General features: G+C 38.7%; 1 protein-coding gene across 1 annotated transcript in view; it reads left to right on the top strand.

Moving 5' to 3' along the window:
• The window catches only part of DNAH11 (dynein axonemal heavy chain 11), a 385,020-nt gene that overhangs the window by 299,188 nt on the left and 67,975 nt on the right, over positions 1–17,857 (top strand). Inside the window, exon 65 of the mRNA XM_043462325.1 lies at positions 242–364. Within this exon, the coding sequence (XP_043318260.1) occupies positions 242–364 (123 nt within the window). The remainder of the gene's footprint in view (positions 1–241; positions 365–17,857) is intronic.

Below are 17,857 nucleotides of genomic sequence, written 5' to 3' on the forward strand. Positions count from 1 at the left end.
GTCAAAAGTAATTTACACATGGACTTATTAGTTCACATTACTGAATTTCATTTTGGAACATATAACTGAAATTTATCTCAATCTAATCTTTAATTTCCATGTATTTTAGTTGAAGAAAATACTACTTTATAAAACAGTCTTCTCAATATTTGCATTAAACTAAATATAATTGAGCATAAATAATTTTGAATACTTTTCCTATGCTTATTTACATTTTTCTTGATTCTGACTCAATTTTAAGGTTTTTGAATGACATTGAAACTGCTTTGGCCTTTGGAGATGTCCTCTTAATTGAAAACCTTGAGGAAACAATAGATCCAGTCCTTGATCCATTGCTTGGTAGGAACACGATTAAAAAAGGAAAGTAAGTATTACTGAGTAATAATTTTATTATTAAAAATAATCTTAAAGGTAGTTTTTGACGTGTGTTTTGCACTACACGTGAGTTTGATCATCAGCTTCTGTTTCATGTCCTCCTAGTCAAATGTAATATATTGAAATATTCTTTTTTAATAATTTTATTTATTTATTTATTTATGGTTGTGCTGAGTCTTCGTTGCTGTGTGGGCGTTTCTCTAGTTGCAGTGAGCAAGGGCTGCTCTCTAGCTGGGGTCCGTGGGCTTCTCATTGAGGTCCCTTCTCTTTTTGTGGAGCATGGACTCTAGGGTGTGTGGGCTCAGTAGTTGCAGGTCCTGGGCTCCAGGTCATGGGCTCAGTAGTTGTGGCCCACAGGCTTAGTTGCTATGCGGCATGTCTGATCCTCCTAGACCAAGGATTGAACCCATGGCTTTGGCATTGGCAGGTGAATTCTTTACCACTGAACCATCGAGGAAGTCCTATTGAAATATTCTTGGTGATTTTTCTGAGTTTCCATTCCAAGGCTCCTACATTCCAAGACCAAAGCAAACTTGACATGATCCAGATGTTCAAACTATTTTTTTGGTAGATTGAGATTCATGTTACCCAGTTCCTGATTTATAGACCCCAATAATGCATTGACACAAATATGAGAGCATTTGCTCCTTTATTACTTCATACCAGTGTTTTTCTACCATCAGTACTTTGGAAAACATCTTTAATATATTTGCCTCAAATGCATATCACTTGAATCCTTATTTTCTTAATATTTTTGCTTTTTATTAATTTATTGTTAGTTTCTAATGTACAGCAAAGTGAGTTAGCTTTTATGTTTACATATATCTCCTCTTTTTTTGAATTTTCTTCCCACTGAGGTCACACAGAGCACTGAGCAGAGTCCCCTGAGGTATACAGTAGGTTATTATTTATTTTATACATAGTATCAATAGTGTATGCATGTCAATACCAATCTCCCAATTTATTTCATGCCACCCCCATTGGTATCCATGTTTGTTCTCTACATCTGTTTCTCTATTTCTGTTTTGCAAATAAAATCATCTATACCATTTTTCTAGATTCCACATATGTGCATTAATAATATACAATATTTGTTTTTCTCTTCCTGATTTACTTCATTCTTTACACCGGTCTCTAGGTCCATCCACAGCTCTGCAAATGGCACAATTTCAGTCCTTTTTTATGGCTGAGTAATATTTCATTGTATATATGTACTAAATCTTCTTTATCCATTCCCCTGTTGATGGACATTTAGATTGCTTCCATGTCCTGGCATTGTGATAGTGCTGCAATGAACATTGAATTGTATGTGTCTTTGGAATTATGGTTTTCTCAGGGTATATGCCCAATAATGGGACTGCTGAGTGATATGATAGTTCTGTTTTTAGTTTTTTAAGGAACCTCCATACTATTGTCCATAGTGGCTATATCAATTTACATTCCTACCAACAATACAAGAGGGTTCCCTTTTCTCCACATCCTCTCTAGCATTATTATTTGTATATTTTTTTGATGATGGCCATTCTGACCTGTGTGAGGAGATACCTTATTGTAGTTTTGATTTGCATTTCTCTAATGATTGGTGATGTTGAGTATCTTTTCATGTATTTGTTGGCCATCTATATGTTTTCCTTAGAGAGATGTCTATTTAAGTATTCTGTCCATTTGTTGATTGGGTTGTTTGTTTTTTATATTGAGCTACATGAACTTTTTGTTTATTTGGGAGATTAATCATTTGTCAATTGTTTCATCTGCAAATATTTTCTACCATTCTAAGGGTTATCTTTTTGTCTTGTTTATAGTTTCCTTTGCTGTGCAGAAACTTTTAAGTTAAATTAGATCCCATTTGTTTATTTTTGTTTATACTTGAATTACTCCAGAGGATGGGTCAAAAAAGATACTGCTGCAATTTGTGCCAGAGAGTTTCCTTCCCTGTAAGAGTTTTAAACTGTCTGGCCTTACATTCAGGTCTTTAATCCATTTTGAGTTTACGTAATGTTTTTAAAAACCTATTTTAAATCCACTTTTTTTTTTTTTTAAACTCAGCCTTACCCCAAGTCATAGCATCTACAAAATCATGTGTTTACTGTGCTAGTTCTCTTTTTTCCTATATGTTTAAAATATTGATATGTATATATCTCATATATATATATACACACATACATATAAACCATTAGGACAAAAAAAAAGTGCACTAGTGGATCCCTAAGAACATCCCCATATCAGCAGCAGTGGTAGACTGGGCACTCTAGCTGAGACCTGCATGATCTTCCAAGTGCTGCTGTTGCCCTGAATGCCATCTCTCCATCACATCCTTCCAGGGACAGTGAAACCATTACCCAGCAGGCAACATGTCACTCTGTAATTGTGTAAAAGGTCAAATCCAGTACTTCTGTCTCTAACTGAGCCTGGGTGGGCTCACTGGAGATTGTGCTGTGTCCAAAGCTCTCTGTTCCTCTTCCCTCAAGAAACCAACATTGCCACGGCTTATTCCCCTGAATTTCTTTCTCTTTTTTGTTGTTTTTCTTCACAGAGGTATAATTTCAGAATTTCCCCAACACTTTTCTTCTTTGGCACCCACTCTCTGCCTCAAAGGTGTCTTGTCTCTCTTTTCATCACTGGATTATTCCTGTCAATTTAAAATGAAAATAGGTCTGCTTAAGGGTGACTAACTTCTATTTTGTAAAAAGTCTCTAACTGATTAGTATTTATTATACAATTCACCAATTAAGTCCATTTACAGTGAGTGACAACTTATAATTGTTTAATAAACAAAAATTTACCCAGACATGCATTTAGAAGAGTCTAGTAAGACATTTGACAAACTGCAGCTCTGACATAAATAAAATTGTGGCCGTATCTGATGTGTTAAAAATACAGTGCAAAATCTTGGATGTCACTAAAGTGAAATCCTTGTTATTAAGGTTCTGACTCTATTATGAAGACACAGAATTTTTGTCAGTGAATTATATATTCTCTTAGCTTTAACTTGAACCTTTGGTGACACAATTTAGGTGTAAGAAATTCTGCCTTTCTTTCTCTATCTTTATATATATATATGTTTTAAATGTTTATTTATGTATTTGGCTGTACCCAGTCTAGTTATGGCATGGGGAAAGTCTGACCTTGTTGTAGCAGGTGAGATGTGGGATCTTTTAGTTTCAGCACTCAGGATCTTTAGTTGTAGAACGCGAACTCTTACCTGCATCATGTGGGACTTAGTTCCCCAACCAGGAATTGAACTCAGGCTGCCTGCATTGAAAGCATGAGTCTTAGCCACTGACCCACCAGGAAAGTCCCTATATATATATGTGTATATATTGATAATCTAAAACATCCAGAGACTGATAAATTTGAGTCCTGATTTTTTCTCAGTATGGATATAGTTAAGTATAAGAATCCCAGAGGATTTTTTTTTTTTAATTTCAGAAACAACTTGTTTTACAAAGAACATCAAATTCTTTATCACAAAATATCACACCAGGGCAGTTTATTCCAAATTAATAATCTTTCCTGAATCTGTGCTAAGAAAAGTTACGACCTACATAGACTGCATATTAAAAAGCAGAGACATCACTTTGCCAAAAAGGGTCCATCTAGTTAAGGCTATGGTTTTTCCAGTAGTCATGTATGGATGTGAGAGTTAGGCTATAAAGAAAGCTGAGTGCCAAAGAATTGATGCTTTTGAACTGTGGTGTTGGAGAAGACTCGTGAGAGTCCCTTGGACTGCAAGGAGATCCAAGCAGTCCATCCTAAAGGAGATCAGTCCTGAGTGTTCATTGGAAGGACTGATGTTGAAGCTGAAACTCCAACACTTTGGCCACCTCATGCGAAGAGCTGACTCATTTGAAAAGACCCTGATGCTGGGAAAGATTGAAGGCAGGAGAAGGGGAGGACAGAGGATGAGATGGTTGGATGGCATCACCAACTCAATGGACATGAGCTTGAGTAAACTTCCGGAGTTGGTGATGGACAGGGAGGCCTGGTGTGCTGCAGTCCATGGGGTTGCAAAGAGTTGGATATGACTGTGTGACTGATCTGAACTGATTAGGCTTTATAGAATTGATCATGTCATTGTAGCTGTTTTTAAAAGTTGAAGAAAATATTAAATGATCTGTAAGAACATAATAAATGGAGTTTATTGCATGCAGTTTTTACTATAACAATTCTAACTCCTAAACTCTTTCATAAGAGTGGCAACAACTACTTTTATGAAGGTTGTTTTATGAAATTTTAGTTGTGTACCTCCAGGTTTCTCTAGATGTTTTTAGAGTTTGGTTATTCAGAGAATCTGAGTCCTTGCAAATTCTGTCAGTCCCTGAATAAGGCTTCTCTGAGAACTGCTAGAGGCAGGCCCTGTGCTGGTGGCCAGTGATTCAGAACACAAGACACAGACCGTGTCCTTAAGGAAGCTACGTTTCCTGAGGGGAAAGTCAGACCTATACAGGCACAAGTAATATATGCCATGGGTATGATGACGGAAGTCCACATGATAGAGAATCGTCTGCTCCGTAGTGGAGACTTGGAAAGACTTTGTATTACATTTACATTTAGTGTGAATCTTAAAAGGTCAGTGGGCATTTGTCAGACAAATGGGAGAAGAGAATTCTGGAATGAGAGGACGAATTCCAAGTAGTAAAACACACAAATCAGCCCAGCAACTTTGGGGAACTGCAGTTAAGATTCAAATATGTGGAAAGCCCCATTTTGGGGGAAAAGGAGTATGGACTGAGAAAGGTGGGACTGGATTGTCAGACCCCAGAATGTGGATATCCTTGGGTACCCACCGTTGACCCATAGGTTTCCCTTTTCCCTGGTTACAATGATTTTTCCCCAAGCACATTGAAGGGGTGCATTCCTATCTATAATGCTAGTTAACAACAACCATGGTTTTTTTTTTTTTTTTTTAACAACCATGGTTTTTGACCAAGGGACCTTGCCTTCGCAGAGTAACACATCTGGAGTTTCAATATTTTCACTTGAGAATCATGAGCAGAAGTCAGTGAAAGACTCTTAGCATGCTAAGAATAGTGCAGTCAGATTTATGTTTTTTGAAAGGGCACTTTGGCAGTATGGAGTATTGATTAAAGACACATGGACCAAGAGTCAGGGTTCATCCAGTTAGTGAAAGTGAAGTAACTCAGTCGTGTCCGACTCTTTGCAACCCTGTGGACTCTAGACCACCAGGTTCCTCTGTCCATGGGATTCTCCCAGCAAGAATACTGGAGTGGGTTGCCATTTCCTTCTCCAATTAGTAAACAATTGCAATAATCCAGTTGAGACATAGTATGAGCCCAAACTAAGCCAGCGACAGTAGAGGTGGAAGTTCAGTTCAGATCAGGCGCTCAGTCATGTCTGACTCTTTGCGACCCCATGGACTGCAACATGCCAGGTTTCCCTGTCTATCACCAACTCCTGAAGTTTACCCAAACTCATGTCCATTCAGTCGGTGATGCCATCCAACCATCTCATCCTCTGTCGTCCCCTTCTCCTCCCGCCTTCAATCTTTCCCAGCATCAGTGTCTTTTCAAATGAGTCAGTTCTTCGCATCAGGTAGCCGAAGCGTTGGAGTTTCAGCTTCAACATCAGTCATTCCAATGAACACCCAGGACTGATCTCCTTTAGGATGGACTGTTTGGATCTCCTTGCCGTCCAAGGGACTCTCAAGAGTCTTCTCCAACACCACAGTTCAAAGCATCAATTCTTCAGCGCTCAGCTTTCTTTATAGCCCAACTCTTACATCCATACGTGACTACTGGAAAAACCATAGCCTTGACTAGACATACCTTTACTGACAAAGTAATATCTCTGCTTTTTAATATGCTGTCTAGGTTGGTCATAACTTTCCTTCCAAGGAGTAAGCATCTTTTAATTTCATGGCTGCAGTCAACATCTGCGGTAATTTTGGAGCCCAAAAAAATAAAGTCTGCCACTGTTTCCACTCTTCCCCAGCTATTTGCCATGAAGTGATGGGACCAAATGCCATGATCTTACTTTTCTGAATGTTGAGTTTTAAGCCAACTTTTCCCCTCTCCTCTTTCACTTTCATCAAGAGGCTCCTTAGTTCTTCTTCACTTTCTGCCATGAGGGTGGTGTCATCTACTTATCTGGGGTTATTGATATTTCTCCCGGCAGTCTTCATTCTGGCTTGCTCTTCATCCAGCCTGGCATTTTCTCATGATGCACTCTGCATATAAGTTAAATAAACAGAGTGACAATTTACAGCTTTGATGTACTCCTTTTCCTACTTGGAAGCAGTATGTTGTTCCTTGTCCAGTTCTAACTGTTGCTTCCTGACCTACATACAGGTTTCTCAAGAGACAGGTCAGATGGTCTGGTATTCCCATCTCTTTCAGAATTTTCCACAGTGTGTTGTGATCCACACAGTCAAAGGCTTTGGCATAGTCAGTAAAGCAGAAATAGATGTTTCTCTGGAACTCTCTTGCTTTTTCAATGATCAAGTGGATGTTGGTAATTTGAACTCTGGTTCCTCTGCCTTTTCTAAAACCAGCTTGACTATCTGGAAGTTCATGGTTTGCATATTGCTGAGCCTTGCCTGGAGAATTTTGAGCATTACTTTACTAGCGTGTGAGATGAGTGCAATTGTACTGTAGTTTGATCATTCTTTGGGATTGCCTTTCTTTGGGATTGGAATGAAAACTGACCTTTTCCAGTCCTGTGGCCACTGCTGAGTTTTCCAAATTTGTTGGCATATTGAGTGCAGCACTTTCACAGCATCACCTTTCTTGATTTGAAATAGCTCAAGAATTCCATCACCTCCACTAGCTTTGTTTATAGTGATGCTTCGTAAGGCCTACTTAACTTCATATTCCAGGATGTCTGGTTCTAGGTGAGTGATCACACCATCATGATTATCTGGGTTCTGAAGATCTTTTTTGTACAGTTCTGTGTATTCTTGCCGCCACCTCTTAATATCTTTTGCTTCTGTTAGGTCCATACCATTATCTGTCCTTTATTATGCCCATCTTTGCATGAAATGTTCCCTTGGTATCTCTAATTTTCTTGAAGAGATCTCTAGTCTTTCCCATTCTGTTCTTTTCCTGTATTTCTTTGCACTGATCACTGAGGAAGGCTTTCTTATCTCTCCTTGCTATTCTTTGGAACTCTGCATTCCAATGGGAATATCTTTCCTTTTCTCCTTTGCTTTTCACTTCTCTTCTCTTCACAGCTATTTGTAAGGCCTCCTCAGACAACCATTTTGCCTTTTTGCATTTCTTTTCCATGGGGATGGTCTTGTTCCCTGTCTCCTGTATAATGTCATGAACCTCCGTCCATCTGTCCATAGTTCATCAGGCTCTCTGTCTATCAGATCTAGTCCCTTAAATCTATTTCTCACTTCTACTGTATAGTCATAAGGGATTTTATTTAGGTCATACCTGAATGGTCTAGTGGTTTTCCCTACTTTCTTCAATTTAAGTCTGAATTTGGCAGTAAGGAGTTCATGATCTGAGCCACAGTCAGCTCCCGGTCTTGTTTTTGCTGACTATATAGAGCTTCTCCATCTTTGGCTGCAAAGAATATAATCAATCTGATTTTGGTGTTGGCCATCTGGTGATGTCCATGTGTAGAGTCTTCTCTTGTGTTGTTGGAAGAGGGTGTTTGCTATGACCAGTGTGTACTCTTGGCAAAACTCTATTAGCCTTTGCCCAGCTTCATTCCATACTCCAAGGCCAATTTGCCTGTTACTCCAGGTATTTCTTGACTTCCTACTTTTGCATTCCAGTCCCCTATAATGAAAAGGGTGTCTTTTTTGGGTGTTAGTTCTAAAAGGTCTTGTAGTTCTTCATAGAACCGTTCAAATTCAGCTTCTTCAGCCTTACTGGTTGGGGCATAGGCTTGGATTACCATGATATTGAATGGTTTGCTTTGGAAACGAACAGAGATCATTCTGTCATTTTTGAGATAACATCCAAGTACTGCATTTCGGACTCTTTTGTTGACCGTGATGGCTAATCCACTTCTTCTAAGGGATTCCTGCCCACAGTAGTAGATATAATGGTCATCTGAGTTAAATTCGCCCATTCCAATCCATTTTATTTCGCTGATTCCTAGAATGTTGACATTCACTCTTGCCATCTCATGTTTGATCACTTCCAATTTGCCTTGATTCATGGACCTAACATTACAGGTTCCTATGCAATATTGCTCTTTACAGCATCAGACCTTGCTTCTATCACCAGTCATATCCACAACTGGGTATTGTTTTTGCTTTGGCTCCATCCCTTCATTCTTTCTGGAGTTATTTCTCCACTGATCTCCAGTAGCATATTGGGCATCTACCGACCTGGGGAGTTCCTCTTTCAGTATCCTATCAATTTGCCTTTTCCTACTCTTCATGGGGTTCTCAAGGCAAGAATACTGAAGTGGTTTGCCATTCCCTTCTCCAGTGGACCACATTCTGTCAGACCTCTCCACTGTGACCCGTCCGTCTTGGGTGGCCCACATGGCGTGGCTTAGTTTCATTGAGTTAGACAAGGCTGTGGTCCGTGTGATCAGATTGGCTAGTTTTCTGTGATTATGGTTTTAGTGTGTCTGTCCTCTGATGCCCTCTCGCAACACCTGATTTCTTACTATGGTTTCTCTTACCTCGGACGTGGGGTATCTCTTCACGGCTGCTCCAGCAAAGCGGAGCCGCTGCTCCTTATCTTGGACGAGGAGTATCTCCTCACGGCCGCCCCTCCTGACCTTGAACGTGGAGTAGCTCCTCTCGGCCCTCCTGCGCCCGCGCAGCCGCCGCTCCTTGGACGTGGGGTAGCTCCTCTCGGCCCAAACTATGGTGGAGGTAATGAAGATAATGTGACCTCCTTCCAAAGATCCCATGCAGGCACTGCTACACTCAGTGCCCCCAACCCTGCAGCAGACCACCACCAACCCACGCCTCCACTGGAGACTCCTGGACACTCACAGGCAAGGTGGGTCAAAGTAGAGGTGGAAAGGAGAGGGCAAACCAAAGAATTCTCAAGGATTTAATATCATTAGTTCGTGGTCATTAATGGCAATTTGTTAGCAGGGATAAAGGAAGTTTCAAGGATGATTTCCAGTCTTCTGAAAGTTTAAGTGATGGGAGATGTGATATAGGAATTAGGATTAAGTGTAGAGAAAGAGCTAACAATTCCACTTATTAGACATTCAAAGATTGAGATGCTACTTTAACACTCATTCTCAAAAGAGAAGTCTAAGAAGCATGGGATCTGTGAATATGGAACTTGATAAAGAGATGTTGGCTGAGCATGTAGATTGGGGAACATCTACCTAGAGAGATGGTCAAGCATTGTAGTAGATTGATTTTCTATGGAGATGCTATACATTCAGAAGGGAAATACTCAGAAAAGTGGGGTCTTGAAAGAGCTTAGTCTTCTAGTCTTAGTCTTCTTGGATGCTCAAGATTATAGGAGGATTATATGAAGTTTAATATATGGAAACCTAGTTTCTTAGCCAGATTTTCCAAACAGATAGGCACTACCATCTTCTGGTAGAATTCCTATGAATTCTTTGCTGGTATAACTCTTCCTAAACTCAGCTTATTGTCTCATCGATGTTTTGATTTCATATCTGTACCTCACAGTGCAGTTTAAGCCTTTCATTTCCTCATGCTGACTGAAGTGATCACTTTACATCCTCTCTCTAGTTACTTCTCCCCAAACCAGAAAGTGGTTAAAATATTTTCTGATACTGCTTTTTTCATCACTCCTATTTAGAACTCTCTGTTGTCCATTACTTTGAATTGAATTAAAGCTTTCCTGTGAAACCTGCAACATGCTTTACCTGTTTGATACTACAGAGTTTCCTTTTACCAACCTCACTTTTCATTACTTTATACAGATAATACCCCTGTCTATAATGTGCAGTTTTATTTACCCTTTCTTTCTGTCGTTGTTGTTCAGTCGCTAAGTCGTGTCCAACTCTTTCTGACCCCTTGGACTGCAGCACACCAGGCTTCCCTGTCCTCCTCTATCTTTTCTTCCTGTAAGTCACAAATTCACTTCATCCAGAATTTAGCTGTTATTCAGTTAACTAAATGGGAATTTTAGCTATCTACATTTAACTTTTCCCATACATAATACATTTTATACTGTGTGACTGTTATTTTGCCTTTATATGTCATTCTCAAAAACATGCTTAGATTCTCTTATGTATCCTTATTAGATTTCAAGTTCTCGATGGATGCAAATCCTTTAAAAATATGGTTAACTAAAAATAAAAACAAAGCAATAAAAACATAGACTTTTATTTCTGGCACTATGTGAGACTAGAAATGTAAATACTAAAAAAAGAACTAAATGATAGTTAAATTATTAAAAATACCTTTTGAAATGTATCACTCAGTTGACAGGAAGTGTAACCAGAAGGCACAAAATAGAAAGACAAGGAGACCAAAGATGATGTTTTTTTTTCCTGAGCATACCTGCTAAAACCTGATAACCTTGGGTTTCTGTTTCGATGAATGTACAGAGCTTGGACCAAGTCTAGGGCCTGTTCAGGGTGTTGAGTCTGCTAAGAGATTCCTGCCTAATGCTGGAGCCTCAAAGGGGCCAGTACCTTCTGTTTAAGGGTAAATTTGTTTAAAAGTTAAACAAAACCCAGGACTACAAAAAGGAAACTTTCTCTACTTTGGCCCTCAGTAAGAGACAGAAAAATAGCCCCAGAGAATTCCTAACCACAGCCATCTTCCTTGGGAATATTTAAGAAAAATTTTTATCACTTATGTGCCCTAAAAACCTCAAACCGTTAACTTATTTTAAAGTGGCCTTGGGCTGGTCACATTCCAGTGCCCTTGGCAGAGGCACAGATCCTCTTTGTAATGATGTCTGTAAATCCAGACTTCAGAGGGTTGTGAAAGACCTAATTCAGAGGTGCGTGAGTTCACAGGCAGAAATCACAGAACACACAAGGAAATAAGAGATCATGAGCCAGAGCCAATAGAAACGTCAGATAATAGAATCTTTATCTCACTGCTGCTTTGTTTTCTATTTTACTGTTAATAAGGATATGGTTATTAGCTTTCCATGAAATGCCTACTAAATTTTGCTAGTTTTTTCCATAAGATTTCTTATCACTTTCTTTAATGCCCCAATTTTAAAATTTTGACTCATTGTATTCTTTCTTATTTTTTAACATGATTTCTAATTCATTGCTTCTTTTTTATTTAATTATTTATTTTGGAGTATAGTTGATTTACAGCATTGTGTTAGGTTCAGATGTACAGCAAAGTGAGTCAGTTATACATATTTCTATGCTTTTTCAGATTCTTTTCCTATATAAACTATTAGAGAATATTGGGAGTTCTCGTGCTGTATAGTAGGGCCTTGTTGTTAATCTGTTTCATAAACAGTGTGTATATGTTAATCCCAGTTCAGTTCAGTCGTCTCTGATTCTTTGTGACCCCACAGACTGCATCATGCCAGACTTCCCTGTCCATCACCAACTCCCGGAGCTTACTCAAACTCATATCCATCGAGTCGCTGATTCTGTCCAACCATATCATCTTCTGTCATCCCCTTTTCCTCCTGCTTTCAATCTTTCCCAGCATCAGGATCTTTTCAAATGAGTCAGAAAAGCATAGCCCTACAGATATTCAGTATATATGATTTCCCTTGAATCTTTGATGACTGATAGGTATAGTATGTGGGTGATTGGGAGCGTGGGCCAGATGCTCAGCCAGACCTCCAGAAGTAAGACCTTGTTCTTCAGACATGGAAAGTGTGGATGAACCATGAGTGGGACCACAAAGCATATCAGCAAAAAGGAGGAGCGGAGAGGAGTCAGTCATATCTTTTGATCTTTTAGGTCGCCTCCTAAGAGCAGTAGAGGGTTTTGGTTATTTAAATTTTATTATTTAATAATGATGCATATAAAATACTTAGTATATAGAAGTGATGAATCATAATAATAATTTAGATGGGTATCTACCATTCAAATTATGAACATTAAGATGGCCAGTATTCTTCAATCCACCTTCACAAATCCTTTCCCATCCTGCCTCCTCTCCAGATAGTATTTTAAATTTCATCATCATTTTATTGCTTTATTTAAAATAGTTCTATCATATATATGTATCTTCCAAAACAATATATTATCTTTGATTTGGGAGTTTATAAAAATCCATCATAGCATACATATAGAGTTTAGAGGGACTTGAATTTTTTTACTCAGTATTAAACTTCTGTGCCTTAACTAAGCATATACTCTTGCTTTTACCTCTAATTTTTTTCATTTAACTCTAATCTCATTTTTTGTTGCTATAATATTCAATGGTGTGACTCTTTCTCACTCTATTGAATATTTTTACTGAAGGACACTTAGGTGATTTTCCAGCTTTTTGCTATTACAAGACATGCTGCTGTTAATATTAGTGTACTGAATACTCAGATACACATGTAAAGGTGCACACAGCAAGGGGTTCTTTAGAGTTTATATTCTGGGGTAGAAGAGTTGGGTTGTAGAGAGTGCACACAGTATGCTCTAAAAGAAAATGTGAAATTGTTTTCCAAAGTTGTACAGATTTACATACTCACTGATGATATTTAAGGACTGTGAAGCCTTCCAGAGGACTGACTTGGGAACTTTCATTCTGCTGTTTTTTCAATAACACAAAAGGTTTGTATATTGAATACTATTAGTCTCTTCCTTTGAGGAACTGTTCCAACCAACAGCTCTTTTTTTGAGTGGAAAAAATGTTGTTCAGTCACAAAGTCATGTCTTGACTCTTTGCAACCCCATGGGTTGCAGCACGCCAGGCTCCCCTGTCCTTCACTGCCTTCCAGTATTTGCTCAAACTCATGTCCATTGAGTTGGTGATAACTATTTGAACATGTCATCCTCTGCCATGCTTTTCTCCTTCTGCCTTCAGTCTTTCCCAGCTTCAGGGGCTTTTTCAGTAAGTCAGCTTTTCACATCAGGTGGCCAAAGTATTAAAGCTTGAGTTTCAGCATCAGTCCTTCCAATGAATATTCAAGATTGATTTCCTTTAGGATTGACTAGTTTGATTTCCTTGCAGTCCAAGGGACTCTCAGGAATCTTCTCTAGTACCACAATTCAAAAGCATCAATTCTTCAGTGTTCAGCCTTCCTTATGGTCCAACTCTCACATCCATGCATGACTACTGGGAAAACCATAGCTTTAATTCTAAGACCTTTGTTGGCCAAAGTGATGTTTCTGCTATTTAGTACACTGTCTAGGTTTGTCATAGCTTTCCTTCAAAGAAGCAAGCATCTTTTAATTTCATGGCTACAGTCACTATTGGCAGTGATTTTGGAGCCCAAGAAAATAAAGTGTGTCACTGCTTCTACTTTTTGCTCTATTTGCCATAAAGTGATAGGACTGGATGCCATGATCTTAGTTTTTTGAATGTTGAGTTATAAGCCAGCTTTCTCACTCTCCTCTTTCACCATCATCAAGAGACTCTTTAGTTCCTCTTCACTTTCTGCCATTAGTGTGGTATCATCCATATATTTGAGGTTGTTGATGTTTCTCCTGGCAGTCTTGATTCCAGCTTGTGATTCATCCAGTCCAGCATTTTGAATGCTGGATTCTGCATATAAGTTATGTAAGTAGGGTGACACTATGCAGCCTTGATGTACTTCTTTCCTAATTTGGAGCCAGTCTGTAGGTCCATGTAAGATTCTAACTGTTGTTTCTTGGCCTGCATACAGGTTTCCCAGGAGGCAGGTAAGGTGGTATGGTATTCCCATTTCTTTAAGAATTTTCCAGTTTGTTGTGATCCAGAGTCAAAAGCTTTAAAATAGTCAGTGAAGAAGAAGTAGTTATTTTTCTTGAATTCCCTTGCTTTCTCTGTGGTCCAATGAATGTAGGCAATTTGATCTCTGGTTCCTCTGCCTATTCTAAACCCAGGTTGTACATCTGGGTGTTCTCAGTTCACATACTGCTGAAACTTAGCTTGAAGGATTTTGAGCATAACCTTACTAGCATGCAAAATGAGTGCAATTGTCTGGTAGTTTGAACATTCTTTGGTACTGCCCTTCTTTGGGATTGGAATGAAAACTGTCCTTTTCCAGTCCTGTGGCCAATGGTGAGTTTTTAAAATTTGCTGGCATATTAAGTGCAATGCTTTAAGAGCAGCATCTTTTAGGATTTGAAGTAGCTCAACTGGAATTCCATCACCTCCACTAGCTTTGTTCGTAGTGATGCTTCCTAAGGCCCATTTGACTTCACATTCTAGGATGTCTGGCTCTAGGTGAGTAATCACACCATCGTGATTATCTGGGTCATGAAGATCTTTTTTGTATAGTTCTTCTGTGAATTCTTGTCATCTCTTCTTAATCTCTTCTGCTTCTGTTAGGTCCATACGGTTTCTATCCTTTATTGTGCCCATATTTGCATGAAGTATTCCCTTGACATCTCTAATTTTTGAAAAGAGATTTCTAGTCTTTCCCATTCTACTGTTTTCGTCTACTTCTTTGCATTGTTCATTTAAAAAGGCCTTTTTATCTCTCCTTGCTATTCTCTGGAACTCTGCATTCAGTTAGGTGTATCTTCCCTTTCTCCCTTGCTTTTCACTTCTTTCCTCAGCTCTTTGTAAAGCCTTCTCAGACAACCAAGTTGCCTTCTTGCATTTCTTTCTCTTTGGGATAGTTTTGGTCACTGCCTCCTATACAATGTTACAAACAATTTCTGTTTCTCTTTCCAGTTACCTGTTGGGTACAAATATGTTTCCCTTTGTATTGTAAAGAGGAAATAGCCCTGAAAGCAAGCAAGAGAAGGGCAAACACCCCCCAGGGATTGCCAAGTTGGTGTCATCACCCCAAATGGCTTTACTGCTTCATCTTCTTCAAGGGCAGGCGGAATAACCTTGCATATTCCTGAGAGAAAGCCACATTCCTCAGAAAGTTTTTGATGGCTTATAGTGTTTTTGTTTATTTTAGTTCTGTTTGCTTTGGGGTCCTTTTTAAAAAAGCACTATTAGTCTATTCTTCCTGATAATGGATGTCTGAAAAGATACTTGTGATAGATACAGCATAGTCCAAAAGTTGAAGTTCATTAATAATTGGGATGTTGTGGAGTATGAAGTAATGAATACTAATTACTCCTTTCTTGTGTGACAACTCCCTGTGGACCAATCAGTCAGCCCAGACTTTAATTTGGCTCTAGTAATGGTTTCATCAATAGCACATTAAATCTGTGTTTGAGAAGATATACAGTTGAACCTGACCCACATAGCAGATAGCACTATCATCAAATGGCCACAGGCTGACAACAGCTTGGTAATTACAAATAATTAAATCCACCAAACTCCAGACAATCCTAATTTTAAGTAAAATATATTGTATGGTATCAATCGACAGAAAACATATCTGGGGAGATTTATCAACACGTACTTTTTCCAAAGCAAATTTACTGGTGTACATATTAGAGAAGTTGCTGATCTGTGAAGCATCTTCATAAAATTGTATCTCTTTAATCTTTTGAATCTCCACAAATATTATTGAAGTGATTTTTGAACTTTAATCTTAGCTAGAGAAACCTTACTGCAAGATGTATTTCAGCTTGCTTCTGAGCATATAAATGTTTTTTAAAGTTTATACTTTATTCTATATTTAATTTCATTTCATTGTTCTTTTAGTAATAGTCTTCAAGTATCATTCCCTGGAAAGAAACTTAAAACTAATAGAAATATTAGCTCTATAATAGAAATTTCTATTTGTATAGACATAATAAAATGAAAGTATTTTACAAATAGTATTTGTTTTATAATAAGTTTCCTGAAAATTGTGCTAAAATCAATAAAAAATATTTTGGTTAGCAAGTTCCAGTTTAACTATTATTATATTGCTGCTCTTGGAGTTGGTGCCATACTATTGTTCTTTAGTTGAGTATAGATGCATTTGAATGAAGTCTTGAGTGAAATTTAAATTAGAACCATGTTAAATTAAACCCCATACTGTAGTAGAATGTGCTCTATTGAGCTAGAAACATATGGTTTTTTAGTAAGCTCTGGAGTTATGAAGTTCTCTAATTATGTTCCCTGTGGGTAAGAATATTTCTATTTTCTAGTAATTCATGCCCTCATACAGTAGATGGAGAAGGCAGTGGCAACCCACTCCGGTACTCTTGCCTGGAAAATCCCATGGACAGAGGAGCCTGGTGGGCTGCAGTCCTTGGGGTCGCTTAGTAGTTGGACACCACTGAGCGACTTCACTTTTCCCTTTCATGCATTGGAGAAGGAAATGACAACCCACTCCAGTGTTCTTGCCTGGAGAATCCCAGGGACGGCAGAGCCTGTTGGGCTGCTGTCTATGGGGTCGCACAGAGTCGGACACGACTGACGCGACTTAGCAGCAGCATACAGTAGAACTCAGCGTTCTAGTCTCTCCCAGTTTCTAGTTAAAATAATAAAGTTTAATTGCTGAAAAGACCTCCAGCAACCTTTCTATCCCTGAGTTCAATCAAGGTTTTTTATTTAAGTATAATATTCAGGAGAATTCCATGGACAGAGAAGCCTGGTGGGCTACAGTCCATGGGGTCACAAAGAGTTGGACGTGACTAACACACACACACACATACACACATATACATATTCAGGACCTACAGATAGTTCATCTTCTCAGTCATCTTGCTGACATTGTTTGACTGTATATATGAACATAGATACCAAACAGGGCCACAGATTAAGAACCTTTAGATTCTTTTCTTTGAAAAAGCAGTTTTGTTAAGAAAAAAAAAAGGAAAAAATGAACAAATATGAATGGAACTAGAAATTCCTCATTTTTCATGCCACATTATAATGTTTAAATAAGGACATGTTGAAATGTGTATAAATATATATAACATGTATGCTTTGTATATATATGGAACACATGTGTGTGTGTATCTCAAAGGGGAAATAACCTACTATGATTTTTTTAGCTATATTTTCTATTCAGTGGTATCTGAATTCTTGCGACTTTAATTTTTTTTTTTTTCAATTCTAGTCGAAGTTTGCTTTTATCTTAGAAGGACATGTTGGTTATATTAACTGCGTGAAGCAATGAGACAATTAACCCATTTCTATTCAGGACTTCCTTTCCTTCTTTTTCTTAAACGTCTGGCCGGCTGTGCAGCTTTCAGCCCAATCCTTTCTTCAGGAGCCAGGTTTGACCACCTCGCTCCAGCCTTCCTGCCGAGGTTGCTAAGTAACCCCTCTCCGCCGCCCTCGCTGCACCTGACCTTCGGCTGTGCACGCAGCCAGGGCTGTTGGAGCTCACAAGTCTAATCTGGAAGCTTTTCATTTGAAACAGCAGGACATGCAGTAAGGCTTTTAGATGTCCATTGAGAAGGTTTTCTGCTTCTCCTGAGTGTGTTTTTTTTTCCCCCCAGCTTGTGGAACTTTTATTTACTTATCTCAAAACCCACCTGCTATTTCTTTACTTTGACAGATCAGCTTCAGTGAGGCCTGGAGAATGAACTTCCTCCTATTTAGAGAGTGTATTAGTTCTCTGAATCACCCATCCTAGAGGAACAACCT

The sequence above is a fragment of the Cervus canadensis genome, chromosome 3 (assembly GCF_019320065.1).
Source record: "Cervus canadensis isolate Bull #8, Minnesota chromosome 3, ASM1932006v1, whole genome shotgun sequence".
In the NCBI taxonomy this organism is placed as follows: Eukaryota; Metazoa; Chordata; class Mammalia; order Artiodactyla; family Cervidae; genus Cervus; species Cervus canadensis.